The sequence below is a fragment of the Varroa jacobsoni genome, unplaced genomic scaffold (genome assembly GCF_002532875.2).
Source record: "Varroa jacobsoni isolate VJ856 unplaced genomic scaffold, vjacob_1.0 scaffold_631, whole genome shotgun sequence".
Lineage (NCBI taxonomy): Eukaryota > Metazoa > Arthropoda > Arachnida > Mesostigmata > Varroidae > Varroa > Varroa jacobsoni.
The window spans coordinates 16,776-40,802 of NW_019213533.1; the positions used below are offsets into that span (position 1 = coordinate 16,776).

General features: G+C 40.1%; 3 protein-coding genes across 7 annotated transcripts in view; 2 read left to right on the forward strand and 1 right to left on the reverse strand.

Annotated features, from left to right (window-relative positions):
• The window catches only part of HBS1 (translation elongation factor EF-1alpha (GTPase) HBS1), a 12,965-nt gene extending 11,519 nt beyond the window's left edge, over window positions 1-1,446 (reverse strand). Inside the window, exons 1-2 of one of the 5 annotated variants that reach the window (XM_022836223.2) lie at window positions 1,293-1,446; window positions 43-200 (exon numbers count right to left, since the gene is read on the reverse strand). In XM_022836223.2, the coding sequence (XP_022691958.1) occupies window positions 43-200; window positions 1,293-1,335 (201 nt within the window). In that variant the 5' untranslated portion in view covers window positions 1,336-1,446. Of the gene's footprint in view, window positions 1-42; window positions 241-1,292 lie in introns of all 5 variants that reach the window. The other 4 variants (XM_022836224.2, XM_022836222.1, XM_022836226.1 and 1 more) reach the window with 4 other exon arrangements.
• A 193-nt stretch (window positions 1,447-1,639) lies between these two features.
• On the forward strand, window positions 1,640-5,154 carry eIF3e (eukaryotic translation initiation factor 3 subunit e). The gene is made up of 5 exons (XM_022836227.2): window positions 1,640-1,784; window positions 2,869-3,330; window positions 3,510-3,568; window positions 4,055-4,136; window positions 4,365-5,154. Exons 1-5 carry the CDS (start codon window positions 1,695-1,697, stop codon window positions 4,986-4,988), a joined length of 1,317 nt encoding a protein of 438 aa, XP_022691962.1. The 5' UTR covers window positions 1,640-1,694; the 3' UTR covers window positions 4,989-5,154.
• A 5,122-nt stretch (window positions 5,155-10,276) lies between these two features.
• On the forward strand, window positions 10,277-22,732 carry Sap130 (Sin3A-associated protein 130). Its single transcript, XM_022836229.2, has 5 exons — window positions 10,277-10,413; window positions 15,152-16,543; window positions 17,141-18,688; window positions 19,027-19,212; window positions 19,651-22,732. Exons 2-5 carry the CDS (start codon window positions 15,224-15,226, stop codon window positions 19,798-19,800), a joined length of 3,204 nt encoding a protein of 1,067 aa, XP_022691964.1. The 5' UTR covers window positions 10,277-10,413; window positions 15,152-15,223; the 3' UTR covers window positions 19,801-22,732.
• Window positions 22,733-24,027: the final 1,295 nt, after the last annotated feature.

Genomic DNA, 24,027 nt, shown 5'->3' on the forward strand with positions numbered 1-24,027 from the left:
ACATATGCATGCGTACTGATACAGTAGCAGATATTTACTGACCTCATCTTCTTCTTTGACTGGAGGATTATGTGGTTCCCAGATTTTCGACACCGACTGGAGTCTCTCACGTGAATACGTGTACAAACTTTCCGTTTCTGGCGTTACACAACCGTTTTCAAAAGACGTTCCATAATCATCACTTGAGTAGTCATCAATTTCTGTTATAAACAGAGTTGCGGAAGGTAGAAAGCGACAAATCTGTTTCATTGGTTAATGTATTTGTCAGAATTAAATTTAAAGAGACAGAACGTGTACAACGTTCATCAGCATGCTTGTTTTTATTTATTCATTATTGTTTTATTCGTTAATTATAATACAGTGGGAAATGAAAAGCCTGTTTCACCTGTGCTTTGCTTCAATATTCGGTGTTATAGCAAAAGAAAATAAGCATCCAAGATTACGTATCGCGTGGCGCATAATTGAAAGTAAATCCAAATAGACTATTCCAAGGAAATATAACATTTCTTAAGTTAGTTAAATCTAACTACCAATGAAACGACATTATGAACTTGAAATAATTATGTTTCCGTTTATTCAAAACATATAAGGTATTTTTTAATTTATACGAATCGTATTTGCAAAATATACGAATCTGATAATAAGATACTAATGTTCGTTCTTCCTAGAACAGCATATGTCTACGGCTATATGAGGTTTGCTTCGTATTTATAAATTAATTTCGCTGAAAAAAATTGCTTTAAGCCCCGACAACGGGATATAGCTCACAACAAGTATAATTTAATAAAAGAAACAAACAATACTTATAGATAGAGGCCTTTTTATGTATTGCTATTTCTACAGGTTACTGATTTTGGTATATTGCATTTCTCTGATCTCCTGAGGTTAGCAGAGACATACTAGGATACTAGCGCATAACCAATTATTGAATGTCTGAATGTGACAGGTATATAGGGGCAACAATCTCGAATGACTGAGTCACACAACAGTTATTCGTCGAAGAAAATAATAATAAAGAACTGAGGAAAAAAATTGACTCTGCACATTGTGCTCTCTGTGCATTGATAATCCACTCATCGGTCTAATGCTATGCATGTTTTTTTTACAGTGTATTAAGCCAACAAAATAACGAAGCACATTCTCATATATATACATAAATTTATCATAGTCAATCTTTGTCTCCATCGAGTCATGTCATTGTAGCACACTCCCAAGTAACACGATTAAATGATTCCTACCACGAAATCGAGCTGCTGGCAGAAATCGCTCGTAATTGAAAAACCCCTACCTACCTTCGTCATAGTTCATGGTCCGAATATTTCGATGGCGCGCCATTTATGCACATTCAACAGCTTCCTTACTAACTTGCATACTTTCGTGGCTCAAATGTCACAAAATTCCGATTCTTCACATTGATGAAAACATTTGTTACAAGCTGTGTTTCTAAACGACACCCATGCGTAATGCTGAAATTTTCCTGTAAATACCTTACAAAAATGTTAAAGAAGCTGTTTTATTATTGGCTAACCTTGCATGTGAATACATACGAAAATCCATACGTAAATACAGAAAATGCCTAACTAAAAGTACGTAACAATTAAAGCCAGAGCATAATCGAATACACTTCCGGTTTCGATTGTCTGCACACGGGTGTCATTTAAAGTAACTATTTGCATTGGTTCGAACTCTGCAAGATGGCCGAGTACGATTTGATTAAAACTGTTTCGCATTATTTTGATCTGCATCTCGTGATTCCGTTGCTTGAGTTTATTGTAACAAAGAACGTGAGTCATACTGATCATTTTAAGACCAAGATTGTGTAGATTATATACGTAGTGTACAATTGATTGTTTTCCGGCGAAACCATGTGGCGTCGGTATGCACATCAACACACGTATGGGTAACTAACTTTATAGTTACTTCAGTTAAGCAGGCCCGCACAACAATACAGTACATGCACTAGCATTAAATTCATTGCTTCGACATTATGAGTGAATGAAAATTTCAGGATCTAACAACACAGATTCATTTCGTGCTGATGCGTCAGTTTTATCCATAACAAAAATTCCTGTAGTGTATAGATACTTAATTTAAATCGCTAAATCGGAAGTACTTTCATAAGATAATTCAACACTATGTAAAAAGTTACCTTTTTAATATAATAATCGAAACAAATCAAGTGTTACCTCTGTCGATATAGTATTGCGCGAGGGCATGCTGGACAGAACTTAACGGTATTTTTGTCTTCTACATATCTGGAATCCGAAATAAGATCATTAGCATACGAAATGCTAGATAATCCTTTGTTAAAAGGCATCTCGGTATTAGGCACCTAACCACAACTTTCTAAAGGTTTCTAAAGGTACAACAAAGATGATTGTTATTCATAAATGTTATACACACTTATGAGTAACAATCATCATGCAGAGCAAAAATCAACGTAATTTGAACAATTGGCGCTACATGGCACATGAGAATGAGTTTTATCGTCTAGAGACCATGACAAGCGCCATTCAGTGTATTTAATTAACGCGAGAACCTATATCAATAATAAACTTTTATTGATACTACTTCTTTGGGTCAACAATACGTAAATAAAAACGATAATATAGGTAAAAATTTTAGTTTTTATAAGATGATATTAAAGGCAGCAAGGCGCTTCGACCGAGCAATATTCTAAATCGCGCCTTCGAATATGTACCAAACAATTATTATATCACTAAAAAAATTCACTCTATGTGGCAAGCTGATTGAGTCGACCGCCCTTGAAAACTGCACGCGTAACTTATATGTACAAAACTTTACACCAGCTGTCCTTCTTATGCTAACTAGCTAACCCACGTACTTTGCACTTTGTGTTCTTTGTAGATATACGATGCAGAAGAGGTCAACCGTAAGCGACTTAAGCTGTTGGAACGAACCAGCATGGTTGATTATACTATCGACGTGTATACTCAGCTGATGCCACACAAGGCTGAGGAAGTAAAAAAAGATCTTATGAAACGCCGAGCAGAGGTTGTTGCTGAGTTTCAGAGTTTGTTAAAGAAATGCACTCCTATCATGGATGCAATCAATGCGCAAGACACAAAAGAATTTATGACGAACTGTCGAGACGGCCGCCAGCTTTTTGAATATGTATCCAACAAATTCAACGGCATTTCATCTGAAACAATTAACGATGTCTATGCGTTCGCCAAACATTACTACAACTGCGGTAACTACAATATGGCGTCCGATTTGCTTGTCGTACACCGTCTTCTAATTCCTCCGCATGATCCCAATTATTCGAACAATATTTGGGGAAAATTAGCGTCCAACATTCTTTCCCAGGTATGTGAACGAAACCTTTTCTCCTGTTACTGACCTTTTTTATCGTGCAATATGTATGCGACTTTTCTGTTGTTGGTGTATGCATTTCGTTATTTTGATGATGAACAACAGCAACCATTAACTACGTATCTTGTATTATCGTACAAGTCAGTTTATGGTATTATTCGGGCTTATTTCAGGACTGGTCAAACGCTATTACCGAAGTAAACACGTTGCGAGAATACATCGATTCCAATCAGTAAGTCCTATGAGTAAGTTAATTTGTTATGTATACCCAACATATATGTTTACACTTTTTATTATTTAAACGAAAATTTTCACGTTTTAGTAAAGAGAGGTACTTGTTTCTCCGTTCCAAACCACCTCCGGTTTCAGAATAGGTTTCTTGAGTGTGCTATATTGTAATTGGGTTTTAGACTTAGTTTATCTGTTTATCGAAATGTCTCATTAGCAAATATAATTTAGCGCAACCTTTATAATGAACCAAAAAGCCCGTGGCTTGAACAGCGGCCTTCCGCACATTTGAGAGCGTCAAATCGGTTCGATTTGGGTATCAATAGTGACATGATAGGACTTTGTTAAATGCTACACCTTAAATATATGAGTTTGAAATCATGAATGCATATCATAATTACTCAGAAGTCTGTCTTTGGTTGGGCTAAATAACCTGTACATGTATTCGATCGGTATTGCATAACCACAGCTACTTTCCTTTATTCATCAGGTTTGGCTCGCCTCTGCAGTCACTACAGCAACGTACATGGCTGATACACTGGAGCCTGTACGTCTATTTCAACCACCCTCAAGTGAGCGTCCCCAATCATCTATTACAATCTGTCGCGCCGTTCTCGTCGACAAAATTATTGACTTAATTATTTGTAATTGGTTATTTATGGTTAGCGTAGTACGAGCCGTATATACGTACTCCAATACATTTTACTTGGTTTCTTACGTAGCCCCAATCACGCATGCTTGATATTCCTGTCTATTTATTATAGTGTTTGTTGAGACTGTTACATTGCTGGTCATTGCAGGGCCGCGATTGCATTATTGACTTGCTTCTGTACTCAGCGCAGTATTTGAATGCGATCCAGACAATGTGCCCTCACATTCTCCGTTACCTCACGGCTGCTGTTGTTTGCAACCGCGCTAAGAGCAGTGCGTTCCGCGACCTCGTTAAGATTATCCAGCAGGAAAACTACCAATATTCGGATCCTATAACAGAGTTCGTCGAGTGTCTTTACGTGCACTTTGATTTTGATGGTGCACAGAAGAAACTGCGCGAATGCGAAACAGTCATTCAGAATGATTTCTTCCTGACCGCTTGTCTGGATGACTTCCGCGATAACGCTCGTTTAGCAATATTTGAAACGTTTTGCAGGATTCATGAGTGTGTCTCTATCGACATGCTTGCTGAGCGGCTAGCCATGGAGAAGCAGGAAGCAGAAGTGTGGATCGCCAATTTGATTCGAGGAGCCCGTCTACCTGCAAAAATAGATTATAAGCAGGGCCATGTTATTATGGGTCAGCAGGCTATTGAGCCGTACCAGACACTGGTTGATAAAACTCAGCAATTGGCCTTGAGAACACAGATCCAAGTTCATAATCTTCAACATAAGTTTTCTCACCCGGATCGCAACCAGTGGAGTGATGTGTAAGCGGACATTGCAGTTCGTGAATGAAAAAAGAGGTTGCATCTCATTGCCTGCAACAGACGTCCAGTATCGTCTGAATTCGTAACATGATAAGATTATGTAATTTAATGTAACACTATGACTTATTTAAAACAAATAAATGGGCGTCTATTGTTTTTGGGCAATTCTACGTGTTGTGTCTTAGTGGAGTTAAATGGTTAATTTTATTTAGCACTTATATTTTAATCTACTTCTTGGAAAATGAAAGCGAAAGTTGCTCGTCTTGAATTTTGATAATTATAATAAAACCTTTTATAATGCAGACACATTCTTTGTTGCTTTAAGTTTGCTATGGGGGAACTCTCGACCATATCTATGCAATGACACATACCTACTTTAAATAAACATGATAAATACATTTCTCAAGTTTCATTACGTTCATTTAATTTTCGAGCTCTTCTAATTTAAGATAGCAAAATATACATGCTATTTTATAAATTATAGATCGTAATAAAAGGAGCTCTTTTATTCTTTGAAAATCTAGTTTCTCGTATACCCCATATTCATGCTGAGTAATGAGTGAAAAGATTTTTCTGATAGGTTGGAAGGTCAGTCCGTGAAGTGCCCGGTGAGGTTACGAGACGCTACGTCGACACGGTGGCTTGCACGATTAACCTTGATTTAAAAAAGTTGGAGATCGATTGATCAAAAGCCTGATATCCAGACATACTACATAACATTTGTGCTTAAATAAATTATACATAAGGTTATAAGGGTCATTCAATTGCAAGGTCTTTTCCCTATGCTATTCTTGGTGGGGTCATAAAATAGAGGGGAAAAACAATAAATTACTGTAAGGATTGATTTAACAGTCATCCTGACCGTATAAATTTCTTGTCATAAGCTGATTTTGGCCTATATGAAAAAAATCAAGCGGAAATGATGAAAGTTCTTTGTAGCATGACCGAAAGTAAACTAAGTTTGGAGTGTTAGAGAACTAAATAATGGATTTTAAATCAATATCTATTTTTAATGACGTAATTAGGAAAATTCGTTGTATTGTTCGAAATTAAACAGCTAGTTACACTTACATATTTTTTCAATTACAAAGCCAAAAACTTGATGTATGTAAAACATATCTTTGTACTTTGCTGATGTTTTTCTGATAAACATTACGATAGGATCAGTTGAAAAATGATTTAACAAGAATGCATTATTCTCCATAAAAAATAGCTCAAAGTTCTTAATAAATAATTGAAGATAATAAATGTTCGTATACTCAAGCAGGGAACTCTAACAAGCTTATTTGCCATCAAAATGGCTAAAAAGACATACTATCAATACCGTGAATTAGAAACTCGAACGAATAATAAAGGGAACAGCGGAAAAATCAGTGAAAAAGATTGATTATTTCGGACTGCATAAAAAACAAAACATGTAAACATGTAGAATCAATTAATAATAGTTTGAGACTGTAAATGAATACTAATGCCGGAACATTCACTTTTGAAAACTAAATTATTGTATACAGGGCCATTACTTGTTTGCTTTTTAAACTGGTCGGGCAGACGAATAATCCCAAAAAGTGCGAAGGGTTGTTGGTAAGCTCAAATTTTGCCTGCCTGTTATCATCCTCAAGATCTCGATAGCCACATTTTTTAAATTAATGACATATCAAGATATATATAATCCAAAAATATCTCTCAGCTCCAGGCAAAAATGGTGTAATACATTCTCCTCATACTTGGTACTTATCGTTCTTCGTATTTATGGTTCTTTGAATTTTTGCCAATGTTCGGCCACAATCATTTCTAACTGTATTTATCGTAAAGCTTTCACAATGGCTTTACATGACTAATGTTGCAATCGTACTTATGAATACTCCTAAAGTAATAATGACGTATTTCAGAATGTTCGCCATCAATAAAACACCTAACATTGAGTGGCTGTTAGCACTTTTTTTTTTGTTAGTTGTAGGGTATCAACAAAGAAATAACTAGTATCACACGGACAAAATAACTAATATCACCTCTGACGGCAAAATGAAGACTACTTGCGTCAAGACTGGGTATGCTACTCTACGGGCAATCCAGAAGATACCGCGCCCCTCGAAAAGCCTGTAGTGCTAGGTAACTGAAGAGACGAGCTGTTGAAGCAATACATGTTAGAATTAAAGATTCTTCTTTTCAGTAGAATAAGAAAAATCAAAGGTATGTATAAAAATGTAGGGTAAATAACAAGGAGAAAGTAGGAAGGTGTAGTTGAAATTACTAAATTGTTCAAGTTGAAAGGGCAGTTATAGAATAAGGTAAATGAGATTATGTAAGGGAATGAAGAAGGCGATGGTTAATAACAGTGCTTCTGAATAATAGGAATGACGAATTTTTAAGGGAATAAGAAAGGAAGTTTTAAGTTATAGCAAGCTTGTACTATGGGCTGCGACGTAACACTTGGTAACGGAAATCAGACATGAAGTGAGTGAGCTATGTACGAACATGTAAGTGGTATACCGACCAAACGAGCATGTTGGCAAGCGCTGATAGCTCCAGGTATACTGATTGATAATCTAAAACACAGAGACTGAGTTTATCAGGCTGGCAGATATTGGGAAGCGTATGAGAAAGCGTTAAAGGAAAATAGAGGAGGCACATGGAGTTCCGGAGATGGCATGTGCGGCATCGTTTCGTAAAATGCTTGATTTCGCAGCTATGCCTCGGCCCCACACGACCATGCAGTGGAAGGAGCGAAAGACAAACAGAGCTAAAAATAGTGTGTTTGTAGGAAGTCAAAAGCACCTGAAATGAAATAGAATGAAGATAACAGCATCAGTAAACTGAACTAAATGGTTATCCATGGTGAGAGTAGCCTAGTCAGAAAGAAGAGGATCTGCATGTTTAATGAAAACGACCATTGTCTTGATCATATTAAGTGAAAGTTTTAGAATGAAGCAGACAGTAATCACAGTGGGAGGATCACAATTAATTTCAATCAATATTGTAGTGTTATCGGCGAAAGCCCTGGTAGGGATGCTTTGGTAGTTTAAATATATAGAAGAAACTTACCATAGGAGAAAATAGAGGGGTCTTAGGGCAGTACCCTAACCGACGCCCTTCAGAAGCTACACAGAAGCAGACAGAACAGCCAAGATGTTGACTTGAACACAAAAAAATTATTTCAAAATTCAAGGTGTAAAACTTGTAAGAGATAAAAAGGTGGTGGATTCAAAATGAAATTAAAGCAGATTGAATAACAGTTGCTTAAAAATGGTTGGGTAAAAGAGGTAATGGCTCTAGGCAGGCAGACCATCCCTTGAAGTTTTGTCTTTTTAAGTGAGGTCGCAATAGCCGTTTTAATATAGTCCAAGAATTAGCAGGGAGCATGGAAAGGTTGTGTATGAATGTAACAGGAAGTGTGCCAGGGAATATATGCACTACTTGGGGACGTCAGGGAAATTGCTATAGTAGCACTATTGTAGCTGAATTCACAGCTGCTGTTAACATAACTAAAAATTTTGAATTTGTAGATCAAACGGCAAAGGCAGAGTAAAGGAATAAAAGATAGAAACATAAAGTTACGGAGTGAGCTGGGATGTACTAGAGTAGGCAAAAATGAAATGCGGGGAACAAAGAAGAGATAGTTAGTCTGAGTGAGAAGATCAAGCAGCTTCCAGGCATTCTCCGTAGGGGAAGTTGACCATTTTTCCAGAGCCAGCTAAGGAGTCTTAGGCCGCATAAAGCACAGCCCAGAGAAAAATTATTTTTTATATATAAAATAGTTCTCAAGTAAGTAACATTGAATAGTTTTTCAAAAGAAAATTCTATAAGTAAAGTGTCTTTTAGCTGCGCGACACAGATCAAGGTGTATACTGTTGCGTTAACGGCCCCATCGAAGGTCTTTGGGTGTACAGAAATACAGTAAGTGTAGATTGAAACCCATTTACAGCCTTATCAAGGGTAGTTTCAGTGATGGCGTAGTGTGTAACGCTTCTTTAACTTAAAGATGGCCTGAATTCGAATCCAGTCATAGAAATATTCAGTTTCGCGGTGGGAGACAGCCGTCAGATAGAACGTCAGATGGCGGGACCGGACGTACAGCTAGTAGTCAGGGATAGCCACTTTTTAAATCTCGTTTCTTGGAGACTGATAATTTTTTATTGCAATTAATAATACAACGTAATCCGCATCGACCGCATACAGTGGGGAGGAAGTGATTTGAGAGTGGTAAGTGGAAATAAGAAAGTAAGACGTAACAAGTTAGTATTGAGATAAGCTAAAGGCATTGAAGACACGAGGTCAAATAGTGGCGAACAATGCAGATTAAGTGACCCACGTATGGTCGAGGCAAGTGCCGATGTGGGGTCTGCTATGTATAATAATTAAGGGGAAAAGGTCTAGGTATAAAAATGTGCTCTATACAAATGGAATGTTATCATCCTAGCATAATTTACTGAAAATTTACTTCACGTTTAGCAATAATAACCCAAATATAATAACTGAAATTGTTTTCTTTTACAGTAAAAGATTTTTTGATCAAGGATGGAAAAGGATATCGAACATAGCTGTAACATAAGATCTACGATGAATATACTTCTAGGTAGAAAGGTCGAACATTAGACGAAGTCACTAAACTAGTTGAAAAGTATAGACTTAGGAACAAAAAGCTTGCAAATATAATTTGCTTGAGACCGATTCATCGAATGAGTTATTGTTCGAACCAACTCTTTCATCAGGTGAATCAAAGTCGGTAACAGCTAGAGCAAATGATGTGCCGCGAATTTGCTTGCAGTTTATGTTTTTTGTTGAACCACCCTCTTTCTGAACGCACTGAAAAAATGATTTTACAACTATCCCATATAAATAAAAAAAAAAAATTCAAAAAGTTCTTAGTGCCTACAGCAATGCATAGGTATTGTACATGGTAAGCTGACTGAGGATACAGGAAGCGTACGCCTGAAAAAATGTGCATGAACAGTCTGACACTTCATGTAATGTCTCTCAAAACCAATTTGGCACGCTAGCTAGATAGTGCAAAAAACTGATGAACGACTTTAGCTTTAATTGAAACCTCAAAAGACGAGCTCACGACCTAAGTTTCGACCAACACGTTTATTTTCGTCTCTAGCGTGAGTCTAATGCAATGAACTAAAGTGTTCTGAAGCTATTAAAGCCGGTGGATCACGCGGCTGCTAGGGTGTCGACTGCTACGGGGCCAATCGTCTTTTCAAATTTAGCCGCTCGGAGGCGTCTGTCATGAAGGTGGCGCTGCGATCAACTAGAATGAGCATCGCATTGCTGACTGGGTTGACTGGTGAGAACAAATCGCCACTGGCTGGTGCTGCCATTTGAAAAAGGGGAGCTTGTGTTGTTGTTGTTCTGCATTGCAAAGTTTGCGTACGCTAGCCGCTAGTCGACGTTATATTCAAGAACCTAGCCGGCCCAATTATTGTCAGGTAGGTCTGTGCACTTCGGGCATGTCCACTGTCCCGTCTCCCACTACTTATATTACATAGCAACTATCCCATCCGAACGGGCGGCAAAACTGCGTACAGGCTAATCGTACTTCAAATGAACCCAGTGTATGGACGTATGCGACTTATGTCTGTGCCATTGGAAGTTCCAGTAGCTTATCGATAAGATTTATGTCTGGCACGCCCGAATTTAGCCCAGAAACCGACGGTTTATTTCAAGCTTCGCAGCTTTCGGAAATACCAGAATGGACATCCAACGAAAAGACAATGAACGAACTGAAAACACACCGAACCAGCATCGACCCCATCCAATTGCCCGTCTGTCAGCTGGACGTTGAGTGGGATTTGATCAGGATCCGAAAATCGGTTGCATCAACCCATTCCTCATCCTGTGGTGAAGTTGTTAATAAAATTCGTGTCTGTTGTTTAGGTTGGTTTATGTTGATGCAACGGGATGCATTTGTTTGTTTCTTTGTGGTTCATGTGGCCGCCACCTCCCCTAATTTACCCCTCCACTGCTTTTGTTATGCCTGGTGTTACTCCCACTGCGACTACTGGCGTCGATATCTCTTTTAATACAAGTTCCAAACTCTTGCTGCTCCTGAGTTGTCCGTCGTTCCGTCTGAGGTGTGTTTCGCGCCCCCTTGTTGCAGTTTACTGAGTACCGAATATAGGATAGCTCTGAACTGACCAAATGGATCTGTTCGCTTGAAATGCATTAGTAGTGCCGTTAAATTACTAGGCATATCGTAATATTCTGCATTGTACCATTAGGCGTACCTACTATTATATTAAAGCGATTTTAAAAGCGATTAGCTGACAGATTTAGGGATCGTCTTCTGTTGCTCCTTCTCAACAGCGGTCGTTTTGTGTTTGTGTGCGTGTGTGTCGTCTGGGTGTTCGTTTTTGTGCGCCCTATGTGTGTATCGTTTCGTGCGCTCCTGCCCGTGCTACGATGACTTCTCTGTGCTTGTTTCACATTGATCTGTTAATGTGTAAAAGTAAATATTTATTGCTATAATGTGCCGGCAAGTACGCTAAGGAAGCAAATTCGTTCTGTTCGAGAATTTCATTCTGTATATCCTTGTGATTCTACACTACTGCCCTCATAACAAATGAATCGATTTCCTCCGACCATTGTATGTTGTGTATAGACGTTAAAGGTGTGTGCTAGTACGCTTACGCGTAGAATCGCTTCGTCCGTTCATATTTCGTTTTGTGGCGCATCCTTGTGACCGTTGTAGCCCGGACCGGCTGTGACACTAGTGGAAGTTTTGTCTGCCATGGTTCAACGTTGTCGTCGTCGTTATCGTCGCTACTGCTGCCGCTGCAGTTTTAGCGAGAGAGTTAGGCTGAACAGACTAAAAAACAAGTTAATAAGCGAGCTAACAAGCATGCAGGAACGAGTGAGTGAACTAGTTACTGAGAGAGTGAGTTGTATAAGGAGAGGTGAAGCTAAACGCCCGCCCTGTCGGCGGCTGGTCTGCTAGTTGGCTGCTGGTATATATGCTTCTGCTTGCTGCCTCTTTCGTTCGTACTAGTACTACTATTAGTATAACTACAATTGGTGCTCAGCATCGCCGGCGCTCCGCTTTGTCAGCAATGGCGCCTTCGCCGCGGCTGCCGTCAGCAGCGCAACCACCACTATTACTGGCTTCGCTTTCCACACGTCTTTTCTGTTTCTATGTATTGATGAAAAGCTGCGGCCGAATCGGTAGAGGCTCACAACAATATTTAATTGAAAGATAAAGGTAAAGTTATGACTAACTTTACTCGAACCAGAATTGAGAATATCTGTCATCGAAATAATGATAGCTGCTTATTAATACCGTACGACTGTAAAAAGAAAAACTCGCCACTAGGAGCTAATATTGAAATATATTTCGCCAAAGTACTTAGTAGCTCTCTGAAATTTTATAATAATTATTGGCTAATCTCTTCCAATGTATATTAGATATAGGCTGATATCATCCTCATTGTATACCTATGCGTCTTTGGTTTGCCGTAGGTGAATTTGAATACATTTCGTAAGTCTTGGTAAAATGCTGTGGGGGAATGAGTATGTCATCTGTGAAGTGTCGACACTGTTTTTGAGGGTGATGATACGTAGCAGGAACACTGCTCATCCAAACTTACCCGTAGTGAATTGATGAGGTGTTTAGCAAACCGGTTACAGCTCGTACCTTACTAACACTTTTTGAATTACTGTAATTTTAAATATAAACTACCAGACGTGTGAGGTCGTTGTTTCCTTTATCTTTTTTTAGGCTGATACCGATATATGCTAATAGGGACTAGAACAACTGACTACGTTGTTGGATTTTAGTGAGCGGGGAAGGTGGCATTGGCAAGGAAGAGGAAAATAGAGGGCGATAGGAAATGGATGACGATATCTATAAGCGCTCAACGATAAAATTTTAATTGCAGAAGATGTTGCCTTCGCGTACTTTCTTCGGTTGAACATTCTTCTCCAAGGTCGTTTATACTCCGCCTGACCATTATAACCTGTTTCCGTGTTTCGACCTAGAATTACACTAGCATATGGATCATTCCGTCAAATCATAGAAGTTTTACTGGCATACACCTCAGTGATAGTCAAGGCATTTTGTGTAACTTAAATTGAATTTAAACGCCGCAGAAATGTCTACCTAAGGGAAAGTTAAGAGACCCTAATACTGCGTATACTATAATTGTAAATGTGTGACGCTGACGACAACTGACACAAGTATTTATGAACACGATTACCAAGTGTGGCTTACGCAGAAATTCAAGATTTCAAATGGTGGTCTGTCACTTCTAGTAATTGTTTGAATATGTTTAACTGTAGGTTCCTCTTTTAGACGACATAAAAAAGGTTTAACCTGTTAAAAATCCACATTGATATGCAAGTGTTCTAGATGCGGCCAATGGCCATCTAGTGTTTTCTAAATCTTATGTGGCATTCATAATTTCAAATACGATAAATAGATGAATATGTTTGCTGTAGTCTTCGTATAATCTAAGTTGGTTAACTAGGGCTTCAGTACCGGGGTATTAATACGTAAGGAGACGTTAGATTTCTGAAAAATTGAAGTAAGCAGCCGAGGAGCAACGTCAAAGTATCAGTTTCTATCAAGTTCCATAAAGCAGATACTCTAGACGATTGTTCTGCTAATACACACATACAGGGTCCTCGCAGGCTAACTGATGTACTGGTACAATTCTCCAACGAACTGTCTTACAAATGTTCGGGAGATTAACATAAGTTAGGGTAGAAGTCCTATGGACATGAAGAGGAGCTATAAAGCTGCTATGCATATTAAAATAAGATTCCACAGATGCCCTGTTATCTGTTGCACTGGTGCAGGGTTCCTCTTTGAGCTCATTCGTTATTTTCTAATCATACGCGCGCTTCTCGTTTAAAAGCTTAAGTTTAAAAGTTAGACGGTGTATGTAATGCCTAGCTTTGCGTATATATATATATATATATATATATATATAGGCGGTACAGGCATAGTGCTATTGATAGGTAAGCATTTCGCTGGAGCACTCAGTAATCGCTGATTTCAGCCCTGCAATCGACACGTGCTATGCTATATGCGCGTTTGACTAAGGTGGTCCGGATTACTTGATCTAAATGTGTATGTGTTCTAAAGTGGTAAAGAAGCGTTCCTTGCTCTAATTGTGACGTCGTTTGCCAATATATAACGCTATTAAACAAGAGCTGCACCGGTGAACGTGTAGAACCTATGTTTTTGTTTCGTTTCTCATAGTTTATTAAGCTTTTACAGTTTACACTTGAATATGCAGCCACTAAAGTGGCTCTCATAAACAGTTTTGCGTTACATGATCTGTGGGATGTCTGCCAAAGCAAGCGTTTTGTGTTGAAGCTTGAATCAACGCATCTCCAGCTGATGAATTCATGGGGTATCGACTTTTTTACTTAAGTTCTGCATATTCAGTATTTCGGTTATAATTCTAATAATAAAAAAAGTCGTTATCTAACCGACCGAGCCCGTAGATTCCGAGTTCTGCTTTCGTGAAAAGCTTTCCCGATTGTGGCAACATGTTTGTGTGCCTGGGACATCTAGTCACCTACTGTATGGTCTTCGACATTCCAAGCTCCATTCTTGAAGCGTTTGCACCATTCAGGTATTGTGTTTCGCTTAAGGCCTTCTTGCCTAATGTCTAGACCAACCTTTGACGACCTTCCGCAGCGCTGTGCTTTTTGAAGACCAAAGTTTGACCACCGAACGGTGATTTTCAAGATCAAAAAGATATTTCTATTTTGAACTCATTTCTCCTGGAATAAATTCAACTCACAAGCTTCTAGAAGACTGAAGTATCTACCAACCAAATTTAGTTTACTCACAGCGCTTAATTCAAAGGTTATTAAACTTCAGAGTCAGTCGTATGCGTTTGTAACAGCCTAATGTAAAAATAATAATAGGGCGAACTATTTTAGTTAAATATATATTAGATACAGAGTTCATCCTGACGAATGAACTATATCTTAGTCTATATCGACGTATTCTAGTATTCTGTTCGTTCCATGAGCTAAATCAGTATTTCCGTGTTATATGGGGCATGGGTGGTGTCTTTGAGCTTTTCTGTTCTAAGCGACTGGCGCCCAGAAAGATGACCTTTTACAAGTTGAGTTTTCAGGTTCAACTCATACATTTCATTGTTGTTTTCTACGTAGTTTAATGAGAGCGTTTTTAATTTATCCTTCGATTTTCAGAGGAACAAACAGACAAGCAAAAAACTCATTCGAAGACCGGCAAAGGTGTCAATAAGCGTGTGACAAAAAAATATGTCGTCAGGGGGGGACACAAAACCCCCGGATCCGGGGACGGGAGGAACCCGTGTTGCACCTTTGGCAACGCCAGTCGACCTTGCACGTGTCGTTGTAAAGCCAGCACTTCCTGAACTTCCATCGGTATCTCTGGCGCAAGCAACGCATACTAGTCACTTAACGGGGCTGCCAGCTCGAGTGCAACAAACAGCAGCAGCTGCACCACCAGCTGCTCTTACAGGCACAGTCATTTCAGCTGCTCCCGCTTCGCAGAATACCGGAAGTGCAATATTTACGCCATCGTCGCATCTGATTGTCCCAGCAGCAAGCAAGACTGCCTCCCTACGACCACCAATTCGACCATTACATCCAACTCCCGTAGTAGGGCCCGGTGTACAAAAAATGATCACTCCAACGGGGGTAAGCCCCGTTAGCGTTAAGGCGACTCCAACTGTAGTTCAGCACGTGTCTCGTGCGCCTGTCGTCCCTATGCAACAACAGCAAAGTGGTTCCGCTAAACGACCTGCAGCAGCAAATGCCGCCACTGGAGCTACTGTTGCTCCAAACGCCTCGTTGATTCGTGCTCCGCAGTTTAGCTCACATGTGCCACGTGGCCCTGCAACAGTGGCGAGTATTACGGCAGGACCAAAAACAGCCGTAGCAACACCCATCATACGACAGACCGGAACGGGAGGGCAGAACGTTGTATTAGCTCCTACCATACCAGTTGGAGCTACAAGAACAACACAAGGAGCCACGTTAACTGCAACAAGATCATTTGCACCAGTTACGATGGTCGAGGTCGCCAAGCCAGGAGTTAGTGTAGGTGTTAGCCAGGGTGGTCAGCAACTTCATTTGGGTCTCCAGCCTAGCATCACGATTGAATCGAGCGTGGCACGTGCTTCTGGCACCAGCCACAAGACTCAGACAGTTTACGCCCCTGCCATATTCCAACCCGTTGTTTCCGGTGCAGGTGGCGGAGATAAGATTGCGCCGACAACGGCTACATTCTTTAAGACTACGAGTCCAGCAGTTCACCAAGGAGCTCAGTTTACTAAAGGCGGAACGACATTTACGCCAATCACAACATCTCAACCACAGGCAGTGGTTCAGGCGGCCCAGGCTGGCGTTGCGCCTGTCGTAAGTATCGCAGGCGGTGTAGTACCTGGAGTAGCAGCTGGAACGCAGGCTGTGACAATTACGAGTAAAGTAAGTGTAGTGACCTCTGCAGCGGCTGGCCAACAGCATTTCGGCAAGGTAACTCCACAACCGGTATTCGTTGCCAACAATAAAGCAGGAGGAGTCAGTAACGTTGTAATTACTACATCTCAAAGGCCGGTAAGTAATTCCTGATTGTAATAATGTGGCCTGCCAGACCTGACGTATCATATAGTTTGGTCGATATTTTGCTCCAATATGGTGTCAGTGAAATTCTTAGAACCTTCCGGCAGTAAAAAAAGAATATGGTCTGGGGCAATGTTTAGCAGCAGTAGTGGGTCTGGAACTAGGAACATTTTTAGTGAAAAACCAAGGGTCGCAGGTCTTAACTACATTAAATGGTATGTCTTTTTAATAAGACGTATTTCAAGCACATTTAGATATTTGAGATCCTAGTATATGAAAAACATTTATTCTTTTGTTTTGTAAGAGAGGAAACCATTTCAATCTAATAAACAGCGTCAATATTCCAACAACAACGTAAGTGAGTCGGTTATCGTTGATTTACGCTACGCATAGTGTATGTCATCAATTTTTCGGAGTCATTTGTGGAATAGCACTATTTTTCACCTAAAATTTCTGATCTTCTCTTGACTCTTTTTGACTGAAAATATAGACTCGGAAATGCGAAACTGCCATTGGATTCGTTAGATACAAATGGATGGTCTTAGATAGTGTTAACGAGAACTTTATTGCATTTTGGTTTGGTGTGGATAGGTACGTAACGTTACAACAACTCAAGTAACAACAGCAGTAACGAACGCCAGCAACCTTTCAATACCAATGGCCAAGGTATACCAGCAGCAACCACTGACCGTGTCAACTCAAAGTGCGGATCTTGAAGGGCAGCCGCAACCTATTGGCTTTATGACAGCAACGGGCCCCCGCCTGCAGCTCCCAGTGATAAGCGTGGGCGGTCAAGGGGTCGGAGCGGTGCAAGGCGCTGCTCCACCTGGTGCGGTTGTTCTGGCAGGGCCTGAAAGTCGAGCAGGTGCTACTGCACAGTACGCAATGCCACCAGGAGCGTACCTCACTTACGAAACGTATCCAGCGTACTTTGGTGGACAAAGTGGCACATCCACGCCTGTGCACCTTACAACAGCAACAATACCTGGTGTTCGAGCGGTGTCTCCGCGGGCACCCTTTAGCGCTCCTCGACCACTCATGGTTACGGTAGACACAAAAGTGCATCCGGCCCCCAACGCTCAGACGGGCGTCATATCTGTTACAGCCAACAAAACTGGTAGCGTCCACCCCTCAACCCCAACACCAACGCCATCTTCCACAATGACGGTAGGGGTTCCTTCTACTACCATAGAGACAAGTGGAGGAGTAACGGTGACGCCAGTAGAAGTTCCTACCTCTTCCACAACTCGTATTGTAACGAGTGAACCCGTAGTCGGCGGAAGTGGGGCCAAGCTCACGACTGCTGCCGAGCATACTAACAAGCTTATGGAAAAAGTTATCACGCAGAGTTTAAATACACCCGTAAATCCTCCAACGGCTCCACTACCACTTTCGCTGTCCATCGCGCCAGCATCGGTTAGCGCCCTTTCTGGTGCTGCCATCACGTCGGTGTCAGTTACGCCAGCAGCAGCAGCAGCAGCAGTTGTTGCGGCTCCTGGAAGCACGGGGAGTCCATCCATTAGCAGCCCTAGTAGACCGTCGATTTTGAGAAAACGGCCTGCAACGTTACCGGACCAATGTTTGCCTTCGCCTTCGATAAGTAGTTCGCGAAAGGAAACTAGCAAAGATGACAGTGCGTCTTCAACGGTAGTGTCTGTTAAGCAGGAGTCAATGGAAGATAATAACAACACGAGTGTTAATATAATACAATCGACTGGAGGCGGAGAGAGCCAGCACACCACTGTTCAGCACCATCAACATGCACAAATAACTGGTCTTGGAGGACAAAATGGGCAGGTAGCTAGCCCCCGCAAGAAGCCGAGAAAACAACTGCTGCAGATGGCCGAGGGCGAGACCGCAAATGTAATATGTACCGGCGCGATCACAACGAAACGGAAAGAAAACGGCCGTGGAGAGACTCTGGTGGAACGCGAACCCGCGGGCAGCCCTGGAGCGGGGAAACATCCGCCACAGCAGCAGCGGCCGCAGTTATTTGGTGCACAGTTCCAGCCAAATTGGAAAGCGCGACTCAATCATTTTGTGCATCATTCAGACGTCCGGAGTAGAGATGATAAGCGGCCAACAGTAAATGAGCTTGCCAACCAAAAGTGCGCCGCTCAAAGAGCACACGGGTGGAAGGTTTGTTTTATTTTTTTGATATACTTTTGCTGTAGGAGTGTTTATATAATAATTAGTCAACAACGAAATGTTTGAGAGGACATTTGCAAATACTATAAATATGTGTACAAATATTAACACGGTATAAGAGAAAGAAAGTTTCGCAAATTTGAGTAACATTGGATTTTGTCTTTGGCCTTTGTAGTCTTCGCGGATACCTAAGAAGGCTGCGTAAGAAAAGAATACTAAACTACTTCCATTACCTTGGTAGACATGGCCCATAGCAAATACCGGTGCTTGTAGATGACGTCGAATCACTTTCTATTTCTACTAATAATCTATTCAACTTTCTGTTACAGCTTTATCACATTAAGGGTCAGGTGGAAGAAGTAGAGACAATAGAGTCAGATGTGTTCCAGAGATTCAGTAAGATTCTCGACGAGTTCGAGAATTCAACTAATCATAGACCCTCCGAAGGTAGCGGGACCTCTCATCTTTCACCAGAAGATGAAAAAATGTTTAATAAAATTACTGACCTCATAAAGGTAAGTTTTCCGAGTATCAAGTCTAAGTTTCGCGTCTAGAAAACTTTCGAGAAAACTGAATATTACTTCAAGATGAAATTGGTAGGTATAACATATGTGGATTAAAAAGTAATTGTCACATAATTTCTTACAAGATTCTTTGTGAATTACAAGCCTCACCAGACTTAGAGAAGCCTTCAAGGGTATGCTCTTAGGATTTTCTTATCGTGGTTGGTATGGGTTTACAAGAAGTTTGCCATTGACGTGGAGTTTATACCACAAGATATAGAGAGCGTTTATTATTTTTCTTTCGCAGCAATTTATTGTAATTGTCTGATGGAGCTCCACCTTTCGGCAATGATGATAAGCATCACTTTAGTTATTTCAAGCTCAATTTACTGTATATGTTAGGGTTCACTACCTAATGCCAAGATGTCATTATTGTGCGGTATCTTGCAGGGCAACCTTCAACGGAGCAAAATAATGCAAGATCAGGTGGGCGAGGTAAAAAAGCAGCTTGTGAAAGTTCTCGATCACAAGCCACGCGTGCTCGATGTGATTGGCAAACACGTCAGTAAGCGCCCTCTTAAGAAACGAGAGAAGCTATGAAAATGTATTGCCAGACTCGCGACTTTTGAGTTTAAGGTGGCAGTCTGTTTCATTGAATTTGTTGTTGCGGAATTAACTCCATTTGACGGCTTCACCGCTGAATATTACAATATTCAACAAAAAGTCATTTAAAGACAATAGTAAGGCGGTTTCGCATGTTGCTTTGTCTATGTCATTGCCGTTACGACATTATCCCCAGATATATTTCGTTTTTACTGCGCTGCATTTTTGTTCCACCAGATTAAACTGTACAAATCGATACTCTTTTACGCGCCGAGGAGTGCGCAGACTTTACGACCGTATGAACTCTCCCACAATAATATTAATGTCGGTAAATTCAAAACAAGCCATAGAAGCTAGTTGTATATAAACCCACTACTATTTTTCATAGGGTCATTACCTAATTTTAATACAGATATTGTTTCTAAAATCTTTAACCACTTAAAAGTTTGTACAGAAAAAAAAACGTATCTGGTATTCAATTGCCATATATACTAACGAGAGCATTTTGTCAATTTTTTGTTAACTGCAAGCCCCAAGAATTCCTTGTGTTCATCGTCAACGTTATCCAGTCTCGTTTCTAATGAAAGTGACTTCCGCCTTTCATGTAGTTTTCATTTTTTTTTAGATGTACATCGTACGCATCTTAACGATAAAAGCTTATAATTATATCGCATTTGACCACAGATCAAAGATTAAGTCAGTAGCCAAATCGATTATGTATGTGACAGCTATCTATTTGTACGTATTGGGGGATTTGAACTGGTTCTTGTCAACTCAGAAGCGATATCCTTATGAAGTCTATACTCAACGTTTCTCATCAAAACGTTTATTGCCAGTATAGATTATGTGACGCACCTGGCATTGAAGTTTCGATAATTTTTATCAATCCACCCAACTGTCACTGAAAAAGGTAGAAGCAATGTATGACCTCGCTGCTGTGGGCCCAGTTTTTTTTCTGTTCATAAGCTGACAGTGCAGGGTGAGAAACAATTGTGATTCTGAGCGACTGAGGTCGCCGAGCTTCATCTGTGGCCCTCTTAGTCACCGACTACAATACTTGTGTATTTTTGTATCAAAACAGCAAGACCAAGACCAAGAGGTTCACCGACCAATAAGACCTAACTGTCGTTTGTATACGGTTTTTGCATACCTCTAAGTATATCTGGCTGACTTTTGTGGATGCCTTCATACGACGGTAACCTAAAAAGTAGCAGGAAGTAACAAAAGACGAGATGTCAACAGCAAGCATGTACAGGACAAAAAGTCGACCTGCGATACTGGCTCAGAGCTGGAGTTAACGGCCGGCCATGTCAAGAGCTCCGGTGTTGTGAGGCGAGTGACTAAAGTGCGAATTGGCAAATACTATTAGTAATTGTTGTTTAAGCTAAAATGCAGGCTTTAGAGTAGCGGGCAAGTCACTGCTCGTTTGTCGGAAAATGTTAAAGAGTTTGTGTATCGAATTTTGCTCTCTGACCAAGGATGTCGAATATAGCTAACCAAAAATTAGTCAATCTGTTCGAATCCAATGCAAAAGTAGGAGGCATTTAGAGAAGCTATGGAGTACCACATTAATGCCATGCCGCATTCCATTTTTAAATGCCCCCAGCCTTTTCGCAGACATGAAAGAAGTATACAAAAGTATCGTCATGCGCTTAAAATCCCGGGTCGTACTAGGGTATATTTAAGCTCAACCGTAATAGAGCCCAGCTCGCCTCGAACATAGCAGAGTGATATGTATATATCAGATTAAATAACCTTTACCCTAACAACAGCAACAATAACAACAACAACAACATTCATCCAATTTGTGATCTCGAAGTAGACTCTCCCTGTACATATATAAGTGACTCTTAAAACATGGAAACATGCTTTTCTACTATAGAGGCAGTTATCCTATTTTATAGACGATAATATTGATATTGATGCAATAGATGTATAGATTTGTACATGTTGGATATAGTCTGCTGCTAAGTGCGAGAGTCGCTGGTAGAAGCGAATCGAGATGAAGCTGTGAGCGGTCAGGATGTGACGAAATAACACGGTTTATGCCGTACATCGGCTGTGCCCATATCTAGCTCCGTTAAGTCGTTGCTACGATGGCACGCGCTGTGGCATGCTGGCGCTGTGTGTGACATACCCCAACGCGCAAATACCAATAGCGTTTTTCTATTATTAGTATTTGACATATTACGGTTTGCTGGGAAAGAAAAAGCGGAGGACTGGTTTGCTGTTAATATTTATGCAGATAACGTGAGGTCCGTGCAACTGTTTGTTAGAACCGAGAAAACGAAAAACGGGCTGCTATTTCTTGTTGATTTGGACTTTGCGTAATTTAAAATTTATTGGGAATCTCACAAAATGTATTGGAATTCACAGAAAAATGGAACTGTAATATACCTAAATCCCTTAGATTATTCGTGCATCTATCTAGGCCCTGGTGACCTATTACAGTTATATATTATCAGCTAAACACTTGTGGCACAGCGTGGCAGAACGTTCTCGAAATACCATATTTTCTATCGGCTATATACACACAACATATATATATATATATATATATATGTACGATTTTTAAGACGAAGCTGGCTGCACAGTTTTGCTTCATGTATTAGTTGATCAAGCTTGTTCTGATTTGATGAAGATTAACAATTTCCTGAAATCAACCTTTCCCTACTGCATCCGGTGGGTACGCGTCGTGTACCCCGTGTCTTGAACATGAACTAAGACGTTCTCGCGCTGAACTGTATAGGCCATAATGTATAATATTAGATGTAAAAGTAACAAATCTAATTTCGCGCGTGGTATGGCGAGATCCAGCAGGGTCTTCGTTGTAACAGATTATGTAAGAAAACCGCAAAACGAGATTTGCATTAATTGAATTTATTAATATTATTATAAGTAAAATGAAAATAAATATTACAAACATTTATGTTCGGTTCTTTCTTTAAATAGTCGCTGTTAATTTTGCAAGCTTAAAAATGCTAAAAAATGATCTGATACCTTAATTATCACAAAGATCAAAAATAAAGCCTAGAACAGTGGGCCAAGCTCGACATCAGCGTACCATCGACGCAAAAGGTGCATTCACTGAGGTCATTGAATGCGTACAACTCTAACCATACACAAAAAAAATGTAATACAGGTGCGCAGCATCCGGATCTAAATCATCAGCAATGGTGTACCATAAGCTGCGGCGCTACAGTAGGACGGTCAACGATAAATCAATCTAGCTATTAAGTCATAACTGTTACATGTTCTGTATTCGGTGGTTTTGACAGGTTTTTTTTTGACTTCTTACTCATAAAAACTACAGTATTTTTCCTTGAGAGAATCATAGAAAAGAATCATCAAAAAGACAACTTAATCCATGTAATAAGGTCTGAAGCTTGAGGTTAACGCAAAAGACAATACTAAGAAGGTGAAGAATGGCGTTATAGTCATAAAATAGGTTATCGTGCAAAGAGCAGCGGCGTTGTTTCCACCAACTTGGCACCATTTTTTTGTGAGTTAATTACTATACTCTTGTTGTTTATATTTAGAGCGTAATGAGCTTTTGCTAACGGCAATAGCACGATAGTGGGAGACGAGTGCACTAAAAGCAAGAATAAAGAAAAATTTGTTTGGCGCTGTTTCAGTCACTTCTGGCTAAAAATTCAAGCCTCGAATAATGTCGGATGAGCTTGAGTACTATGTCTAAACGATTGTGTAATAGCTCAGATGTCCTCCTTGCTCTGCAGGAGCGTTTCTTATTTTACGTCCTAAAAATAGAGAATCAACACAAGCTTAACACCAGTTTTTCCTTGGTTTAAGCTCTCCTCGATATAGAACAATGCATTTATAAAAGTAAACGTCGCTGCCGATTACAGCGTCATTTAATAATTCTAAACTATTTATTTATGTAAAATGAACACATTGGTCGCCTTTTCCTCAAAAAACACTCGAATGTTGAGTCAAGCTTTTCAAGAAGGATAAATAAGTAAATGATTACACCCTAATATTATGCTAATCACAATTTCACTAGATCTCTAATGACACTCAAAAGATTTTCTTTTTGTAGAAATTTTTAAATAAATTTCATAGTTTACTACGCTTTAAGCGGAGAATCTCTGTTTTAGAAGTAAAAGATGGGTTCGCCACAGAAAAAGTAAAGGCACGCATACGCGTAGAAGCTTCCGTGCGAAACAAAAGTTGTCTGTGTCGTTAAGTTTGTTATTGGCTGAATGA